Source organism: Amblyraja radiata, chromosome 18 (assembly GCF_010909765.2).
Source record: "Amblyraja radiata isolate CabotCenter1 chromosome 18, sAmbRad1.1.pri, whole genome shotgun sequence".
Lineage (NCBI taxonomy): Eukaryota > Metazoa > Chordata > Chondrichthyes > Rajiformes > Rajidae > Amblyraja > Amblyraja radiata.
This window is the reverse complement of record NC_045973.1, coordinates 6,580,952-6,600,733: the sequence shown is the minus strand read 5'-3', so window position 1 is coordinate 6,600,733 and position 19,782 is coordinate 6,580,952. Positions and strand designations below refer to the sequence as shown.

General features: G+C 45.3%; 1 protein-coding gene across 4 annotated transcripts in view; it reads left to right on the top strand.

Moving 5' to 3' along the window:
• The window catches only part of adamts9 (ADAM metallopeptidase with thrombospondin type 1 motif 9), a 177,026-nt gene that overhangs the window by 20,046 nt on the left and 137,198 nt on the right, over nucleotides 1–19,782 (top strand). For all 4 annotated transcript variants that reach the window (XR_004414604.1, XM_033036660.1, XM_033036659.1 and 1 more), the window contains exons 4-7: nucleotides 15,674–15,939; nucleotides 16,808–16,891; nucleotides 16,983–17,107; nucleotides 18,216–18,256. Coding sequence is in view for 3 of the 4 variants with exons in the window: in XM_033036660.1 (XP_032892551.1) it covers nucleotides 15,674–15,939; nucleotides 16,808–16,891; nucleotides 16,983–17,107; nucleotides 18,216–18,256 (516 nt within the window). In the remaining variant the exon portion in view is untranslated. The remainder of the gene's footprint in view (nucleotides 1–15,673; nucleotides 15,940–16,807; nucleotides 16,892–16,982; nucleotides 17,108–18,215; nucleotides 18,257–19,782) is intronic.

The following is a 19,782-nucleotide window of genomic DNA, read 5'->3' as shown; positions in this document are numbered from 1 at the left end:
TAGGCTTAGACGATTAAATAGTAGAGTTAGGTTGAGCAAAGAGTGCAAACTAAAAACTGGGGCAAAACTACAAGCAGCAGATTATTCAACAGCGTCCAGGCACGCAAACACTCTCACACACTCACACACACACACATGCATGCACACACTCACACAGTCTCACACACACGCTCACACACTCTCTCTCTCTCACACACACACACACACACACACACACACACACACACACACACACACACACACACACACACACACACACACACACACACACTCTCACTCACTCTCCTGGATCTATATTACTAAAAGTCTGAACTTGACCACTTCCTGTTGTTCTGTATATAGATTTTAGAAAAAATGCTGCCACTTATGGCTGTGATTTTTGGCCATCTTACTCAGAGTCCCCCTCCGCTGCGCAGGACAAGAGGATTTTTCCCATCAATTAAAAATAAAAAAGTTATTAGTGTTTAAAAAATGTTGAGATTCTCTCTCCCGAAGGCCACACCCCTTCCGGAGGGAATATAAAACCCGGAAGTGTTGAGTGCCTCAGTCAGTCTCTGCAAGATGGGACAGCGAGAGGGTCATGTCTCTCAGTCTGAGCTGTGAATAACACTGAACACATGTCTACTAAACTGTGAGTGCCCTTAATGTGGTTTGAATATGCTTGCTAAAAGTGTGTTTTGGTTTGAGAATGCTAAAGTTGCCTTGCCTAATTGAAAAGTTGATTTGAAAATGCAAAAGTTGCCTTGCCTAATTGAAAAGGAGATTTGAGAATGCCTTGCCTAATTGAAAAGTTGATTTGAGAATGCCTTGCCTAATTGAAAAGTTGATTTGTGAATGCAAAAGTTGCCTTGCCTAATTGAAAAGTTGGTTTGAGAATGCAAGGATCTCGACCCAAAACGTCGCCTATTCCTTCGCTCCATAGATGCTGCCTCACCTGCTGAGTTTCTCCAGCATTTATGTCTACCTTTTTTCAGCTTCTGCAGTTCTTTCTTAAACACTGAATCTGGAGGTGTGCATTTTACACACTTCTATACCTTTTGCCTGATGGGAGGGGAGAATCTTTAACCAATGCAAGGTCTGGATTCAGCCTTGTGACTGATGACTAGATATTAATGTAGTACTCAGGGAATGACTTAACCAGGATACTGTTGGGCATGTGTATGATGATGTCAGATTCATACTGGAGTAATTTGGCAGGAACGTTCAGCATTTTCCTATCTTGTTGAGAGCTCATTGCATCTTTCCAGTGAAGACCAAAATAGTTGCTACCACCTGTTTTCTGATGATTCCTTATCCCCCATGAAGCTGCTGCTGGGATAATCACCAGCTTTACTTCATGTGGTAATGTTTCATAGCCTTCTTTAGATGTTTCGGAAGGCTTGGTCTTTAGACTCTAGAGGTACTGCGCGGGAACAGGCCTTCCGGCCCACCGAGTCCACGCCAACCAACGATCACCCCACTAGCGTTATCCTACACACTAGGGACAATTTACAATTTTTAGCAAAGCCGAGTCATGGAGTGACACAAAATGGAAACAGGCCCACACCGCCCAACAATGTCCCAGCTACACTAGTCCCACTTGCCTGCGCTTGGTCCATATCCCTCCAAACCTGCCCTATCCATGTACCTGTATAACTGTTTCATAAACGATGGGATAGTCCCTGCCTCAACTACCTCCTCTGGCAGCTCGTTCCATACACCCACCACCCTCTGTGTGAAAAAGTTACCCCTCAGATTTCTATTAAATATTTTCTCCTTCACCTTGAACTTATGTCCTCTGGTCCTCGTTTCCCCTACTCTGGACAAGAGACTCTGTGCATCTACACGATCTATTCCTCTTATGATTTTGTACACCTCTATAAGATCTCCCCTCATCCTCCTGCGCTCCATGGAATAGAGACCCAGCCTACTCAACCTCTCCCTATAGCTCACACCCTCTAGTCCTGGCAACATCCTCGTAAATCCTTTCTGAACCCTTTCAAGCTTGACAATATCTTTCCTATAACATGGTGTCCAGAACTAAACACAATATTCTAAATGCGGTCTCACCAACATCTTATACAACTGCAACATGACCTCCCAACTTCTATACTCAATGCACTGACTGACGAAGGCCAAACTGCCAAAAGCCATTTTGACCACCTTACCTACAAACCTGTACGTCTTTGGAGTGCGTGAGGAAACCGGAGCACCCAGGGAAAAGCCACGCAGGTCACGGGGAGACCGTACAGTACAAACTCCGTACAGATAGCACCATTAGTAAGGATTAAATCTGGGTGTCTGGCACTGTAAGGCATTAATTCTACCGCTGAGCCACGCGGCTGCCCAGTTTAGCAATCTAATCCTAAAGGGCCTGTCCCACGCCGATTTTTTCGGCGACTGCCGGCATCATTGACTGATGTATCATGTCACCAAAAAATTCACGGTGTGATGCGGCGTTGGCGGTGGCGTGACGCGGCGTGATGACGTATTGACCCGCTGTGTTTTTTTCAAGTGTCGCAACATTTTTGTTGTCGCCGCTGGATTTAGAAATGTTTAAAATCTTTTGCGACCCTGATATGTCGCCGGCAGTTGCCGAAAAAAATCGTCAAGTTGGACAGGCCCTTAAATCTCATAGTAAACGTGGGCACAAGGTACAGCAAGGTATTTACCAAACTTGATCCTGCCAAAGACTTAATAAAAGTTAAGGGGCTGTCCCACTTGGGCGACCTAATCCGTGAGTTCTGGCGAGTTTGCCCTCGACTCATACTCGCAGCATGATCGACACAAGGTCGTAGGAGGTCTTCGTAACTCTCCTTCATGCTCGAGAGTAGTCCACGTGTACTCGAGGCCTCAGCTAGGTTGCGGCGTGTTTTTCAACATGTTGAAAAATGCCCGCGAGTAAAAAAAGGTCGCCATGGAAAAAATCGATACTTTTTTTACTCGTAGGTTTAGTCGTAGTTGGTCGGCATGTTAGTCGTAGGTAATCGAGGGTAGTCGTAGACAGTCTTCATCATAGTCGAAGGGAGGTCGAAGGAGATCGAAGGAGGTCGTCTTCACTCTCCACTATTCAGTGTCCAATTTTCCCGAAGTTAGTCGTAGCTAGTCGTAGCTTGTCGAAGCTAGATTTCAACATAGTCGAAGGAGGTCTTCAACATGACATTTTTTCAAACACTCCTAAACTCTTCTAAACTCCCCCATTAGGTCGACCAAGTGGGTTAGCCCCTTTCGTGGTAAACCTCTCATGAGCAGTAGCCCTGTGCCTCACCAGAGAACATTTGCACTTTAATGATATGGAATTATATTTGGTTCTACCCTGTCTTCTAGTTTTCTCTTTACAAATCTGATCGCTAGTTTCATTTTTATGGGGGTATTTTAAGCAATTTCCCACATCAATAGATTTTCATAATTCATCTCTAATATTTCACTTTCCATTGGCATGTTAATAGCGTGAGGGTTGCCATTATATAATCCACGGTTAGTTGTTTAATCTCATTAGTTTTTGCTGTGTTGGTCTGTTTATCTGGAATTGCAACAGGCTGGACAATTACATCCGTATGGATAGAATAGAGTCAGTCATACAGCATGGAAACAGGCCCTTCGGCCCAACTTGCCCCCGCCAACCAACATGCCTCAGCTACACTAGTCCCACCTGCCCGCATTTGGCCCATATCTTTCTTTCCTATCCATGTACCTGTCTAACTGTTTCTGAAATGTTGGGGTAGTCCCTGCCTCAACTACCTCCTCTGGCAGCTTGTTCCATACCCCCACCACCCTTTGTGTGAAAAAGTTACCCCTCAGATTCCTATTAAATCTTTACCCCTTCACCTTCAACCTATGTCCTCTCCTCCTCGATTCCTGTACCAGGATAAGATGTTTGGGGAACGAGGAGTTTTTCCAATCACCCACCATAATTCGAGCTTATGGTGGGAGATTGGGTTATTGATAGGGGACGATCAGCCATGATCACAATGAATGGCGGTGCTGGCTCGAAGGGCCGAATGGCCTCCTCCTGCACCTAGTTTCTATGTTTCTATCAGCGATCGATGAACGTTTAGACTGCATCTGTTTTTCAGCTCAAGTTCTCATTTCTAGTTTGATTAGTTAACAAGGAGTAGTAGAGTCATACAGCACGGAAACAGGCCCTTCGGCCCAACTCGTCCATGCCGACCAATATGCCCCATCTAAGCTAGTCCCATTTTAGTTTAGTTTATTGTCAGGTGTACCGAGGTACAATGATAAACTTTTTGTTGCGTGTTTTCATTTATATTGCTTGTATCTGGCCCATATCCATCCATGTCTTTCCTCTGCATGTAACTGTCCGTGTCATTTTAATATTGTTACAGTACCTGCTTCAACTACCTCCTTTAGCAGCACATTCCACACATCCACTCCCCTCTGAGTGAAACATTTGCCCCTCAGGCTCCTCTTATATCTTTCCTAATCATTTAAAATCTATGTCCTGTGGTTCTAGATCTCCCTGCTTGGGTGAAAGACTCTGTACATTCACCCTATATATTCCTCTCATGATTTGATAGACCTCTATAAGATCGGCCTTCATCCACCTGCGCTCCAAGGAATATTGTGTCTTTATCATTTAAACTATAATATATCAATAGACAATAGACAATAGGTGCAGAAGTAGGCCATTTGGCCCTTCGAGCCAGCACCGCCATTCAATGTGATCATGGCTGATCATCCCCAATCAGTACCCCGTTCCTGCCTTCTCCCCATATCCCCTGACTCCGTTAATTTTAAGCCCTATCTCGCTCTCTCTTGACAGCATCCAGAGAACCTGCCTCCACCACCCTCTGAGGCAGAGAATTCCACAGACTCACCACTCTCTGTGAGAAGATGTGTTTCCTCGTCTCCGTTCTAAATGGCTTACCCCTTATTCTTAAACTGTGGCCCCTGGCTCTGGTCTCCCCCAACATCGGGAACATCATGAAGGGTAAATATCTACACTTTCACGGTAGTCTGGAACATTGCTTTCATGCGTTACGATGCACAACTACTTATCAAATTGGCGGCACGAAGGCGCAGCGGTAGTGTTGCTGCCTTACAGCGCCAAAGACCTGGCTTCGAGCCTGACTGCGGGTGCTTTCTGTACGGAGTTTGTACGTTCTCCCCATGGCCGCGTGGGTTTTCCCCGGGTGCTCCGGTTTCCTCCCATGTACCAAAGACGTACAGGTTTGTAGGCTAATTGGCTTGGTAAAATTGTCAAATGGTCCCTAGTCTGTGTAAGATAGCATTGGTGTGCGGGAATCGCTTGATCGGCACGGAGTATGTGGGCCGAAGGGCCTGTTTCCGCGCTGTATCTCTGAACAGGAAAGACATTCTTGCCGTAGAGGGAGTACAGAGAAGGTTCACCAGACTGATTCCTGGGATGTCAGGACGTTCATATGAAGAAAGACTGGATAGACTCAGCTTGTACACGCTAGAATTTCAAAGATCTTATAGAAACTTACAAAATTCTTAAGGGGTTGGACAGGCTAGATGCAGGAAGATTGTTCCCGATGTTGGGGAAGTCCAGAACAAGGGGTCACAGTTTAAGGATAAGGGGGAAATCCTTTAGGACCGAGATGAGGAAAACATTTTTCACACAGAGAGTGGTGAATCTCTGGAATTCTCTGCCACTGAAGGTAGTTGAGGCCAGTTCATTGGCTATATTTAAGAGGGAGTTAGATGTGGCCCTTGTGGCTAAAGGGATCAGGGGGTATGGAGAGAAGGCAGGTACAGGATACTGAGTTGGATGATCAGCCCTGATCACATTGAATGACGGTGCAGGCTCGAAGGGCCGAATGGCCTACTCCTGCACCTATTTTCTATGTTTCTATGTTTCTAACAAGACTAAACTAAACTAAACATTGCCCCATTCATTCAATTCTGCAGAAAGCTACTTTACTGTTCTTGATCAATTTAAAATGCCTTTTCTTAAAGATAGTCCTAAAATGCAATGTTTTCTGTTTTCAGAAACAGTGCTGTTGTTAATACTCTACAGTTTACCAGATATGTAGAATTGAAGATTTGCTGTTTTAAACCGTTTAAAGTTACTGTTGGACAAAAATAAGCGTTCATGAAAGGAATTAACACTGAGTCAATCGAGTCATATGTCACGGAAATAGACCCAACTGTTCGGAAGGAACTGCAGGTGCTGGTTTTAATTGAAGATAGACACAAAATGCTGGAGTAACTCAGCGGGACAGGCAACGTCTATGGAGAGAAGGAATGGGTGACGTTTCGGGCCACAGTTTAAGAATAAGGGGTAAGGCATTTAGAACGGAGATGAGGAAACACTTTTTCTCACAGAGAGTTGTGAGTCTGTGGAATTCTCTGCCTCAGAGGGCGGTGGAGGCTGGTTCTCTGGATGCTTTCAAGAGAGAGTTAGATAAGGCTCTTAAAGATAGCGGAGTCAGGGGATATGGGGAGAAGGCAGGAACGGGGTACTGATTGGGGATGATCAGCCATGTCACATTGAATGGCAGTGCTAGCTCGAAGGGCTGAATAGAAACATAGAAACATAGAAATTAGGTGCAGGAGTAGGCCATTCGGCCCTTCGAGCCTGCACCGCCATTCAATATGATCATGGCTGATCATCCAACTCAGTATCCCGTACCTGCCTTCTCTCCATACCCTCTGATCCCCTTAGCCACAAGGGCCACATCTAACTCCCTCTTAAATATAGCCAATGAACTGGCCTCGACTACCCTCTGTGGCAGGGAGTTCCAGAGATTCACCACTCTCTGTGTGAAAAAAGTTCTTCTCATCTCGGTTTTAAAGGATTTCCCCCTTATCCTTAAGCTGTGACCCCTTGTCCTGGACTTCCCCAACATCGGGAGCAATCTTCCTTCGGCCTAGTCCAGCGCCTATTGTCTATTGAGACTGTTCTTCATCCATCTAAACTAGCTCCATTTGCCCGATTATGGCCCATATCCCTCAAAAGCTTCCATAAACATGACCATAAATAAAGAAGTCTGTTTGACTGTTCTTAAGGTTATTTAAATTGTCCCTATTGCGTGGGATAGTGCTAGTGTGTGGCATTCACTGGTGTGTATGGTCTCGGTGGGCAGAAGGGCCTGTTTCCACACAGTATCTCTAAACTAAACGAAATAGTATATTTGATATTGGCTGCATTATCAATGCAGAGTCAGGGGATATGGGGAGAAGGCATATTTTCACCTGATTGGCTTTAACTATGAATATAGCTAATATTTGGGCTGTTATAGGCCCTGTACTCACTGGAGTTTAAAAGGAAGAGGGGACCCCTCACTGAAACTTCCAAATAATGAAAGGCTTGGATAGAGTGGATGTGGAGGATGTTTTCACTTGTGCGAGAGTCTAGGACTGGAGGTCATAGCCTCAAAAATAAAGGATGTTCTTTTAGGAAGGAGATGAGTAGGAATTTCTTTAGTCGGTGGTGAATCTGTGGAATTCTTTGCCACAGATGGCTGTGGAGGCAAAGTCAGTGGCTATTGTTAAGGCAGAGACAGATAGATTCTTGATTAGTACGGGTGTCAGGGGTTATGGGGAGAAGGCAGGGGAATGGGGTTAGGAGGGAGAGATAGATCAGCCATGATTGAATGGCGGAGTAGACTTGATGGGCCGAATGGCCTCATTATACATCTGTCACTTATGATCTTATGAGTAGTGATGAAAATCTACCACTGAAAAAAAAGAAGCATCTTGGGCCAGAACACACAGATAGTCAGCGAGCAGTTTGGCAGAGAACCAGCAGATAATTCCTTCACATGTATTAGGGGCTCCAGCTACCCCTTCCACCCCACTAGCCCAGATGCAAGGAGCAGAATAGTAGTCAAAAGCATGTACATGGAACAGCACTGGAACAGGCCCTCGGACCCACAGTATCCATGCCAAACAAAACACCAAGACAAACTAATCTCACCTGCCGGCACCTGATACATATCCCTCCACTTCCTGCCGATCCATGTGCCTATCTAAAAGATTAGTTAACACCACTATCGTATCTGCCTCCACCACCACCCCTGGCAGCCCGTTCCAGGCACTCATCACCCTCTGTGTCAAATCGAAACTTGCCCCGCACATCTCTTTAGACTTTAGAGATAGAGCACAGAAACAGGCCCCACGGCCCACCGAGCCCGTGCTGACCAGCGATCACCCCGCACACTAGCCCTATCCTGCACACACTCGGGACGATTTACAATTTTACCAAAGACAATTACACTACAAGCCCGTACGTCTTTGGAGTGTGGGAGGAAACCGGAGCGCCCGGAGAAAACCCACGTGGTCACGGGGAGGATGTACAAAGTCCGTACAGACAGCGCCCATAGTCGGGATCAAATTCAGGCCTCTGGTGATGTAAGGCAGCAACTCTACCGCTGCGCCACCCCAAACTTTAAACTATAAATAAATCTCCTTTAAAATTTGCCCCCTTTCCTTAAAGCTTTACCCTTTATGGGCTTGTCCCACAGGCGATTTTTTTTGGGCGACTTCAGGCGACTAGGCTGTGGCCACCTGGTCGCAGGGGTGTCGCCTGTATGGCCGTGAGTAGTCTCCTCAGTCGCCAAAGAATGGTAGCATCTTTCTGATCACCGCTGGATTTGAACTTGTTGACATTTCTTTGACAACAGTGGCGACTGTGGGTATGACGCCAATGACGTGGGTGCTGTCGTAGGTTGTTGCCAGGATGTCGTAGGTTGTCGCCGAGTGACGTAGGTTGTCGCCAGTGCTGACTTTGGTGAATTCCATTGTCGTGGTCGCCGGCAGTCGCCTAAAAAATCGCCTAAGTGGGACAGGCCCATTAGCCTTTGACAGTCACCTGCTTGTCCGTCCTTGGACTCACGAATGAGTTCTGTGACGTTATGGAAGACGAGGGACTAGATGCAGTGCATTTTGAATGTGTTTGCGGCCATTCATTAGTAATAGTCAGTTTAGGTCATTTTTTCATATTTCACTGTACATCAAAAAAATTGTTTTAAAATTGGATTAAGACTCTTTCTGACATTGTGAAACTGAACAATTCATTAGAAAAGAGTTCTAAGTTTTCAGTCATTTTCATTAAAATTGGCTTATTCCCAAGATATTACTGAATGTGATTACTTTGTCATCTGGATTAATCAAGGATTAGTAGGTTTGCCTTTAGAGATACAAGAAGCACTTTATAGATGTGCGAAAAAACCTTGTCCAAGTGCATTGTTTTAAGATCAGTTTAATGGTCATTGGAGACTCTTGGACTATCTTTAATCGGACTTTACTGGACTTTATCTTGCACTAACCATTATTCACATTATCCTGTATCTGTACACTGTGAATGGCTCGATTGTAATCATGTATTATCTTTCCGCTGACTGGATAGCACGCAACAAAATGGCTTTTCACCGTACCTCGGTACACGTGACAATAAACAAAACTGAACTAAGACAGAAGATAGACACAAAATACTGGAGTAACTCAGTGGGACAGGCAGCATCTCTGGAGAGAAGGAATGGGTGACATGTCCGGACGAGATCCTTCTTTAGACTGAGAATCAGGGGAGGGGGAGTATGGGGATATGGAAGGGTACAGATGATGTCAGATCAAACCAGACGATAATGAAGGAAATGTAGAATGGTTCACTGTTGGCTGAGGGGAAGGTGACAACGAGGCATGCAAACTAAAATTAATCAGGAGGACAGTGAAAATAGTCGGAGAACCAGGGTGGGGGAGGGATGGAGAGAGAGAGAGAGAGAGGGAATGCAAGGGTTACTTGAATTTAGAGAAGTCAATGTTCATACCGCTGGGGTGTTAGCTGCCCAAGCGAAATATGAGGTGCTGTTCCTCCAATCTGCGCTGGGCTTCACTCTGACAATGGAGGAGGCCCAGGACAGAAAGGTCAGTGTGGGAATGGGAGGGGGAGTTGAAGTGTTTCGCAACTGGGAGATCACTCACTGATTTGGAAAATGACATTGGGCAGAATCTCCCACATTGTTTGTGGGGAAGGTGAGTGGGGGAAATCACTTTGTACATTGAGTGTTGTTAGTTTAGTTTAGTTTAGAGATACAGCACGGAAACAGGCCTTTCGGCTCACCGAGTCCGCACCGACCAGCGATCCCCGCACGCTAACAGTATCTTACACACACTAGGGACAATTTTACATTTATACCGAGCCAATTAACCTACAAACCTGTACGACTTTGGAGTGTGGGAGGAAACCGAAGATCTCGGAGAAAACTCACGGGGAGAACGTACAAACTCCATGCATACGGCACCCGTAGTCAGGATCGAACCCGGGACTCTGGCGCTGTGAGGCGGCAACTCTACTGCTGCGCCACCGTGCCTCTCTGGATACGGTTTGCATTGTAATCAGCACTTATACTAACGAGCAAGAACAAACTCAATTGCATAAATTTTGCTTCACAGAACACAATTGAAACATCTCAACGTGATGTTATCAAATGGTGACGGGCCCATCTTACTGATTGCTGAGAATTTGAGAACAGTTGTTCACAAAGTGGAATCTATTTGTGCAGCTGTGAATCCATGTTTACTTAGCTGTTGGTGATCCAGCCATCTATTACATAAAAAGAACACTAGCACTCAGGATTTTTATTACAATCTTCCTGCAGTGGAGATCTGCATCTTCCCATTCTAGAACATAGTTCCCCCTGGCTGCGACTGAGGCTCTATAAGGTGCTGGTCGGGCTGCGCTTGGAGTATCGTGAGCAATTCCGTGCCCCATATCTGAGAAAGGATCTGCTGGCTTTGGAGAGGGTCCAGAGGAGGTTTACAAGAATGATCCCAGGAGTGAGTGGTTTAACATGTGATGAGCGTTTGTCGGCACTGGGCCTGTACTCGCTGGAGTTTAGAAGAATGAGGGGGGACCTCATCGAAACTTACCAAATAGTGAAAGGCCTGGATAGAATGGATGTGGAGAGGGTGTTTGCACTAGTGGGAGAGTCTAGGACCAGAGGTCGTAGCCTCAGAATTAAAGGACGTTCCTTTAGGAAGGAGATGAGGAGGAATTTATTTTGTCAGAGGGTGGTGAATCTGTGGAATTCTTTGCCACAGAAGGCTGTGGAGGCCGAGTCAGTGGCTATTTTTAAGGCCGAGATAGATAGATTCTTGATTAGTATGGGTGTCCAGAGTTATGGGGAGAAGGCAAGAGAATGGGGTTGAGAGGGAAAGATATAGTAGACTAGATGGGCCGAATGGCCTAATTCTGCTCCTGTCGCTTGTGAACTTGTGATAAACACCAAAATGCACTGTTCTTTAATTACCTCATTCACTTTAAAGACAACTGTTCATTGCCTATTCTAAATGTTCTCAAAGTTGGCAAGTATTGTAGTTGATTTAGATATGTAAGTGCTTGTGCACCCATTACAGAGTTGAGTTAATATTAAACAGCTTCATTGTGGGTGGACAACCCAAGGACCAGAAACAAACTGCAGACATCATTCCATTACTGACTTTTGGGACAGGACCCTTCTTCAGACTGAAACGTCACCAATTCCTTCTCTCCAGAGATGCTGCCTGCCCCGCTGAGTTACCCCATCATTTTGTGTCTATCTTCGGTGTAAACCAGCTTCTGCAGTTCCTTCGTACACACTCATGCGGGCTGTTCTGTAAATCTTGCAGTTATGTGTTTACAACTACTGACGCCAACTTATTATTTGTTATTTTATTATCATTTATTATTTGCCTAATCTTATTTAATTATTGAGTGTAAAACTCCCAGCTGCCATTGGTAGGAATTGATCTTGTGTATTTTACATCCACCGGGTGGCGCCAGCAATGGCTGCCTCGCCAACAGTCTGTCTGTTCCTTCCTTCTTTATTGCTTGTTTGTATGTGTTAAGTGTATGTTTTTTTAGTGTTCTTTAGCTTGGTTTATGTTGGGGGGGGTAGTTGGGGACATTTTTTCTAATCTCTTACCTCGACGGAGATGCAAGGCTTTTCCGTATCATATCTCCGTCCGCACTGCGGCCTAACATCGAGTAGTTGGCGGCCTTTGCTGGAGACCGACTTCAAGAACGCCACCACGGGAGCCTGCGGACTTACCATCACGGAGCTTGCGATCCGGGGTGGAAGATTGCAACCTTCACGTGGTCAGCCCTGTTTCGACTAATGCAATCAACTCGACGTGCACAAACGGAAGATCCAATGGAACAAGTTGTCCAACAACTTTAGGCTGTGCACGCCACACGAAAGAAGAAGAAGCTCGCGATCCCTGTCGGGGATCGACTTTGGGGCTCCAACCAAGGGTGCCACTGGACTTTGACATCGCAGAGCTCGTGGTCTCTGGTTAGAGACCGACTTGGGGAACTCCAAGCCGCAATAGCTTCCATCGCCTATTGCGGGAGCTTCGATTGTCCCGATAGCGGAAGGTTCGACTTCCCGACCGCAGGAGAACAAAAGAGGAAGAAGTTTGGACTTTGTTGCCTTCCACCTCCATGAGGAACATGGAATCTGCTGTGGTGGATGTTTATCTTAACTTTTATATAGTTGTGTGTCTTGTTGCTTTTTATTTGGTATGGTAATTCGAATTTCACTGTGGTACATGTGACAATAAACTGACCTTGAGACCTTGAATTATAACATTATAGCATAACGCTATGGTGGTGCAGTGGTAGAGTTGCTACCTCACAGCGCCAGAGACCTGCGTTCAATCCTGACTACGGGTGTTGTCTGTACACAGTTTGTACATTCACCCCGTGATCTGCGTGGGTTTTCTCCGGGATCTCCCACACTCCAAAGACCTCCAAAGATGTAGGTTAATTGGTTGGGTTTAACTGTAAAATTGTCCTTAATGTGTGTAGGATAGTGTTAATGTGCGGGGATCGCTGGTCGCAGCAGACTTGGTGGGCCGAAGGGCCTGTTTCCATGCTACATCTCTAAACTAAAAACGTGACATTGGATTTCTAATTGAGGAACGTTACCATTTTACGATATGTATTTTCATGTGGTACTTGATATTCAAAGCACATGCACCTTAATGGATTCAATATTGTCCTCTCAAAACTCTAAAGGCTGCAGAGGTATATAATGTAACTTTCCAAATGTAGCTGGCAGCTATATAGGTTTACAGCGTGGAAACAGGCCCATTCTCTCACCAAGTCCGCGCAGACCAGCGATCCCCGCACACTAACACTATGCTACACAAACTAGGGACAATGTACAATTATACTAAGCCAATTAGCCTACCAACGTGTAATTCTTTGGAGTGTGGGAGGAAACCGGAGCTCCCGGAGAAAACCCAGGCTGGTCATGGGGAGAACGTTCAAAGTCCGTACCGACAGCACCCGTAGTCAAGATCGAACCCGGGTCTCCGGCGCTGTAAGGTGGCAACTCTACCACTGCCGCAGGTTACAGTCCTTGTTTAGGCCTGTGTGGAGTTGTGCTCACTCCATGATAGGATGAGTGTGGAGGCTATAAAGAGGGTGCAAAAAAGAGTTAGCAGAATGCTTAGAAGGTATTAGCTATGAAGAGAGGTTGGACAAAGTTGGATTGTTTTCTCTGGAACGCTAATGGTTGAGGTGGTGACTTAATAGAAGTATATAAACTTTGAGAGGCACAGATGGAGTCGACAGTCAGAACCTTTGTCCCAGGCTGGAAGTGTCAAAATCTAACGGGCATAACTGTATGGTGTAAAGTGTGGATCTTCCACACTCCAAAGACGTGCTGCCCTTATAAGGCAGAAACTCTACCGCTGCGCCACCGCACTGCCCCGATTGTATTGAAAAGCAAGGGATTTCCAAGATACATTACCTAGGTACATGTGGCAATAAAGAATCACTGATGGTAGCCAGCAAGACTGCGGGTGGACTGTTGAAGGGTATTTGCTGGAAGCCGACTTCACGCAAAATAAAAATAGAACTCTCCGAAAGTGCGCATCAGAGTGGCAGCGGAGTGTTGATGTCTGTCTCCCTTGCCTTCACGAAGCCTGCATGCAGCATTGTAAAGGCATTTACTTTGTACAATGACCTTATCTTGGCCACTTCAAGCTTCCTGAGGTGTGGGAAGCTTGACAAACGTGGTTAAAAATAGGGCATTTGTTAGAATGCTGATAGCTGGCCTCGCGATAATCCAAAATCAAGATGCTTACCTTTCTGAAAATCTGAAACAAAATAGAAAATGCTTGCAATAGTTAACAGGCCAGCAGAGAGAAACGGAATGAACAATATTAAAGACGAAATAACCCTTATCCTGTCGTTGTAGAAGAAGATGAACTTGATTCCTGTTTTAGATTTTGTTCATTCTAATACCGGCGTATCGGTAGAGTTGCTGCCATACAGCTCCAGAGACCCGGGTTCGATCCTGACCACGGGCACAGTCTGTACGGAGCTTGTACGTTCTCCCCGTGACCTGCATGGGTTTTCTCCGGGTGCTCCGGTTTCCTCCCACACTCCAGAGACATTGGCTTCTGTAAATTGGTCCTTGTGTGCAGGATGGAGCTAGTGCCCGGGGTAATTGCTGTTCCGTGCGGGCTCGATGGGCCGCCCGTAGGTGGACAATTTGAGCTGATTTTCTTCCACCTTAACGCCTTATGGTCTGTGTAATATATATTAATTGATTCTGCATTTTTTTTTAAAATCCAGGAATTTGTGCATTATCGTTGAAATAACACATTTTATTGATTTTGATTCTCTTTCCACGTCTGAACAAGCCAGAGTATCGCAGCTAAAATAAAAACAGAAAATGGTGGAAATAATCAGCAGGTCAGGCATCTGTGGAAAATGAAACGTATTGTTTCAGGTTAATGACATTTCATTAGAAAACCCTATCCACCTCCATGCATGTGGACGTTTAATAATGTAAGCAATCATAAGTTTAAGAAGGAACGGCAGATGCTGGAAAAATCAAAGGTAGACAAAAATGCTGGAGAAGCTCAGCGGGTGAGGCAGCATCTATGGAGCGAAGGAATAGGTGATGTTTCTGGTTGAGACCCTTCTTCCGAAGAATGATCTTAGGTAGACAAAAATGCTTGAGAAACTCAGCGGGTGAGGCAGCATCTCTGGAGCGAAGGAATAGGTGACGTTTCGGGTCGAGACCTTTCTTCAGAAGAATGATCTTAGGTAGACAAAAATGCTTGTGAAACTCAGCAGGTGAGGCAGCATCTATGGAGCGAAGGAATAGGTTGACGTTTCGGGTCGAGACCCTTCCAGGGTCTCGACCCGAAACGTCGCCTATTCCTTTGCTCCATAGATGCTGCCTCACCCGCTGAGTTTCTCCAGCAATTTTGTCTACCCATGTTCATAAGTGATGGGAGCAGAATTTGGCCATTCGGCCCATCAAGTCTACTCCGCCATTCAATCGTGGCAGTTCTATCTCTCGCCCCGCGGAGCACGGTTGAGCCGTGGGACTTACCATCACCCGGTGGGGTCACAACATCTGGAGCCTGGATCGCCTCGGCGCAGAGGGAGAACAAAGAGGGAAGAGACAGAGACTTTAAGATTTTGCCTTCCATCACAGTGAGGAGGTGTTTGGTGAGCTCGCTGTGGTGGATGTTAAATTTGTGTTGATTGTGTGTTTTTGTCATTTTTATTATATGTATGACTGCAGGGGAAACGAAATTCAGACCGAAAGACCTGAATGACAAATAAATAAATTCAAATTCAAAGCCCCCATTCTCCTGCCTTCTCCCAAAAACCTCAGACGCCCATGCTAATCAATCATGAAAATACGTTTAAAATGTTCTCTTTCGAAGATTTTTTTTTTCCTCTCTTCCTTTTGGGTCATAGGTCATAAAAATAGCCTAAATAAAAACAAGTGGAGTGAAGGACTATCCAGCAACGCTTTGTCAGATCTGGAGAGGCTCAGAAGTAGCGTTGCCATGCACAACGTCGGCGGCACGGATAACGAAACCGCGGGCGCTGGGAAGCACAAGCGAACAAAACGTTTCCTCTCCTACCCCCGATACGTCGAGGTTATGGTGGTAGCTGACAACAGGATGGTGGAACACCATGGAGCCAATTTACAACATTACGTCCTTACTTTAATGTCCATTGTAAGTACCGCTGCTGCTATTGTCTTCAACGCTTCCCTTGCCGTCATTCTAAGTAGCGGCGGATTGCTACCAATAGAGTCGTAGAGTTGTACAGTGGGGAAACAGGCCCTTCGGCCCAACCCATCCATGCTGACCAAGATGTCATATGTGATCGGAGCAGAATTAGGCCATTTGGCCCATCAACTCTACTCCGCCATTCAATCATGGCTGATCTATCTCTCCCTCCTGACCCTATTCTCCTGCCTTCGCCTCTGACACTCGTCCTTATAACGAATCTATCTATCTCTGCCTTAAAAATATTCATAGACATGGCCTCCACAGCCTTTTGTGGCAATGAATTCCACAGATTCACCACCCTCTGACTACAGAAATTCCTCCTCATCTCCTTCCTAAAGGGACGTCCTTTAATTCTGAGGCTGTGACCTCTAATCCTAGACTCTCCCACTAGTGGAAACATCCTCCCCACATCCACTCTGTCCAAGCCTTTCACTTAAGTTTCAATGAGGTCCCCCCTCATTCTTCCGAACTCCAGTGAGCACAGGCCCAGTGCTGTCAAACGCTCATCACATGTTAACCCAATCATTCCCAGGAACATTCTTGTAAACCTCCTCTGGACCCTCTCCAGAGCCAGCACACCCTTCCTCAGATATGGTGCCTAAAATGTCCCCTCTAAGCTCGTTCCATTTGGCCGAAATCCCTATAAACCAAAACACAGCAATGTTTTACACATATATGGCAGTTCTGTAGGTAACTATATGCAAAAATTAGTATAACCTTTTAAATTTGTTATTTTTATAAATTTAAATTTATTTTTTATTTAGTACTGTATATAACCTTTTCTTAACACTTTGTCTTTCATTTATTACAGGTGGCCACTATCTATAAAGATCCAAGTATTGGGAATCTTATCAATATAGTAGTTGTGAAACTAGTTGTTATAAATAGTGAACAGGTAACTGGTTTGAGTTGGATATTTTAAGTCCAGTTAGAATGTGACAAATAACATCCTAGTAATTGATACTGCTTTCATATTGTCCCCTCAGGAAGGTCCAGTTATTTCATTCAATGCTCAGACAACTTTGAAAAACTTCTGTATCTGGCAGCAAACGCAGAACAATGCAGATGAAAATCATCATTCTCATCATGACACGGCAGTACTTATCACAAGGTAATCAAAAATATCGTTGCATTGTCCACTAGACAGGTTACTTTGTAGAACCACTTTTAGTAGAATACTTTGCAAGTCACAGGTAGGTCTACGACCGAGGTGACCCATAGAATATTAGCATTAACCCAGTGAAGTCAAATGTTGACAATGGAAATGTGAAGTTTACCCAGTTTTCGGAGTAGAATTAGGCCATTCGGCCCATCGAGTCCACTCTGCCCTTCAATCATGGCTGATCTCTGCCTCCTAATACCAGTTTCCTGCCTTCTCCCCATAACCCTTGACACCCGTTCTAATCAAGAATTCGTCTATCTCTGCCTTAAAAATATCCACTGACTTGGCCTCCACAGCCCTCTGTGGCAATGAGTTCCACAGATTAACTACCCTCTGACTAAATAAGTTCCTCCTCACCTCCTTTCTAAAGGCTTCTGAGGCTGTGACCTCTGGTCCTCAACTCTCCCACCAGTGGAAACATCCTCTCCACATCCACTCTCTGCTTTTAATTTTTCTGTAAGGTATTGCCATAAGTCATTGAAGCAGAATTTTCAGTTTTAGTTTTTGGAGATACAGAGCAGAAACAGGCCCTTCGGCCCACTGAGTCCTCACAGACTACCGATCCCCGTACACTAACACTATCCTACACACACTAGGGACATTTTACATTTTTACCGAGCCAATTAACCTACAAACCGGTACGTCTTTGGAGTGTGGGAGGAAACCAAACTTCCCAGAGAAAACCCACGATGACCACGGGGACAACGGAAAAACTCCGTACAGACAGCATCTGCAGTTCCTTCCCCGAAACGTCACCTATTCCTTCGCTCCATAGATGCTGCCTCACCCGCTGAGTTTCCCCAGCATTTATATCTACCTAAGATGTCTGTCCATCTAAATTAGTTCAATTTGCCCGATTTTGGTCCATGGTCGTCAAAAGCTTCCATTAAGATGTGGTGAACAGATTCTACTTTCCTTTCCAATTTTGTTATTTTCAAGCCACTCAGATTCTTCCAGTGCAGGTCATAACTTTACATAAATGTATCGTGCAGAGTTGGAACAAAATTGTTCTCTCATTGACTGTGGAGTACTGAATCAAATTTGTGCTTTCCTTTAGGCAAGACATTTGCAGAGCCCGAGATAAATGTGACACATTGGGTGAGTTTTGCTCTTGACAGAAACATTATTTCTTTCTTTTTTGATTATCTTGAGCTGATCTAGTGAATAGTTGAATGCATCCGTGTGGGAGGGAACTGCAGATGCTGGTTCACACCGACGATGGACACAAAATCGGGTTTTGGTAAGGGTTTGGACACGCTAGAGGCAGGAGACATGTTCCCGATGTTGGGGGAGTCCAGAACCAGGGGCCAAAGATTAAGAATAAGGAGTAAGCCATTTAGAACGGAGACGATGAAACACTTTTTCTCACAGAGAGTGGTGAATCTGTGGAATTCTCTGCCTCAGAGGGCGGTGGAGGCTGGTTCTCTGGATGCTTTCAAGAGAGAGCTAGATAGGGCTCTTAAAGATAGCGGAGTCAGGTGATATGGGGAGAAGGCAGGAACGGGGTACTGATTGGGGATGATCAGCCATGATCACATTGAATGGCGGTGCTGGCTCGAAGGGCCGAATGGCCTACTCCAGCACCTGTTGTCTATTGTCTATATTGTAAAATGCCAGAGTAACTCAGTGGGTCAGGCAGCATCTCTGGGGGAAAAGGAGTAGGTGACAGGTTGAGCCGAAGGGTCTCGACCTGAAACATCACCTATTCCTTTTCTCCAGAAATGCTGCCCGACCCGCTGAGTTACTCTGGCATTTTGTGTCGGTCTTCAGTTGAATGCATATGGTTGGTGGCTCCATGACCAAGATTTATCAGCATAATCAAGGACTAGTCTCGCCCCTCTTCTCTCTCCCATCAGGCAGGATGTACTGAAGTGTGAAAATGCACACCTCCAGATTCAGGGACAGTTTCTTCCCAGCTGTTATCAGGCAACTGAACCATCCTTTCAACAACTAGAGAGCGGTCCTGAGCTACTAAATACCTCATTGGAGACTCTCGGACTATCTTTAATCGGACTTTACTGGACTTTATCTTGCACTAAACATTATTCCCTTTATCCTGTATCTGTACACTGTGGCCGGCTCGATTGTAATCATGTATTGTCTTTCCGCTGACTGATTAGCACGCAACAAAAGCTTTTCACTGTACTTCGGTACACGCGAGTATTAGCTAAACCAAACTTTGTTTGCGCCAAGTCGGAGAATATTGGCAGATGAAATTGCAGAGATTAATTGACTTTACAGAGAATAAAACTGACCAAGACTCTTGCCCTTCATTGCATTACATTTAATAAGATTCATTATAAACGCCCACAAGAGCAAAAGGCTGGAGGATATCCACTGAAATGGAGCCAGAAGCCCCGGGAGGAGTGAGGCGTAGGTGACCAAAAATGCATGAAAAAAACACAAGATAGACACAAAATGCTGGAGTAGCTCAGCGAGTCAGGCAGCATCAGAGAAGGAATGGGTGACGTTTCAGGGTCGAGACCCTTCATCAGTTTGGAAAAACCTAATCTGTTTATGATTTTAAACTGAAGTAAAGGTGCAAGTTTCTGCTTCTACTTTTTAAACCCATTTTAATCAATTAATTTTTGACGGAACTTTAATTACAAATTACACTACACGTT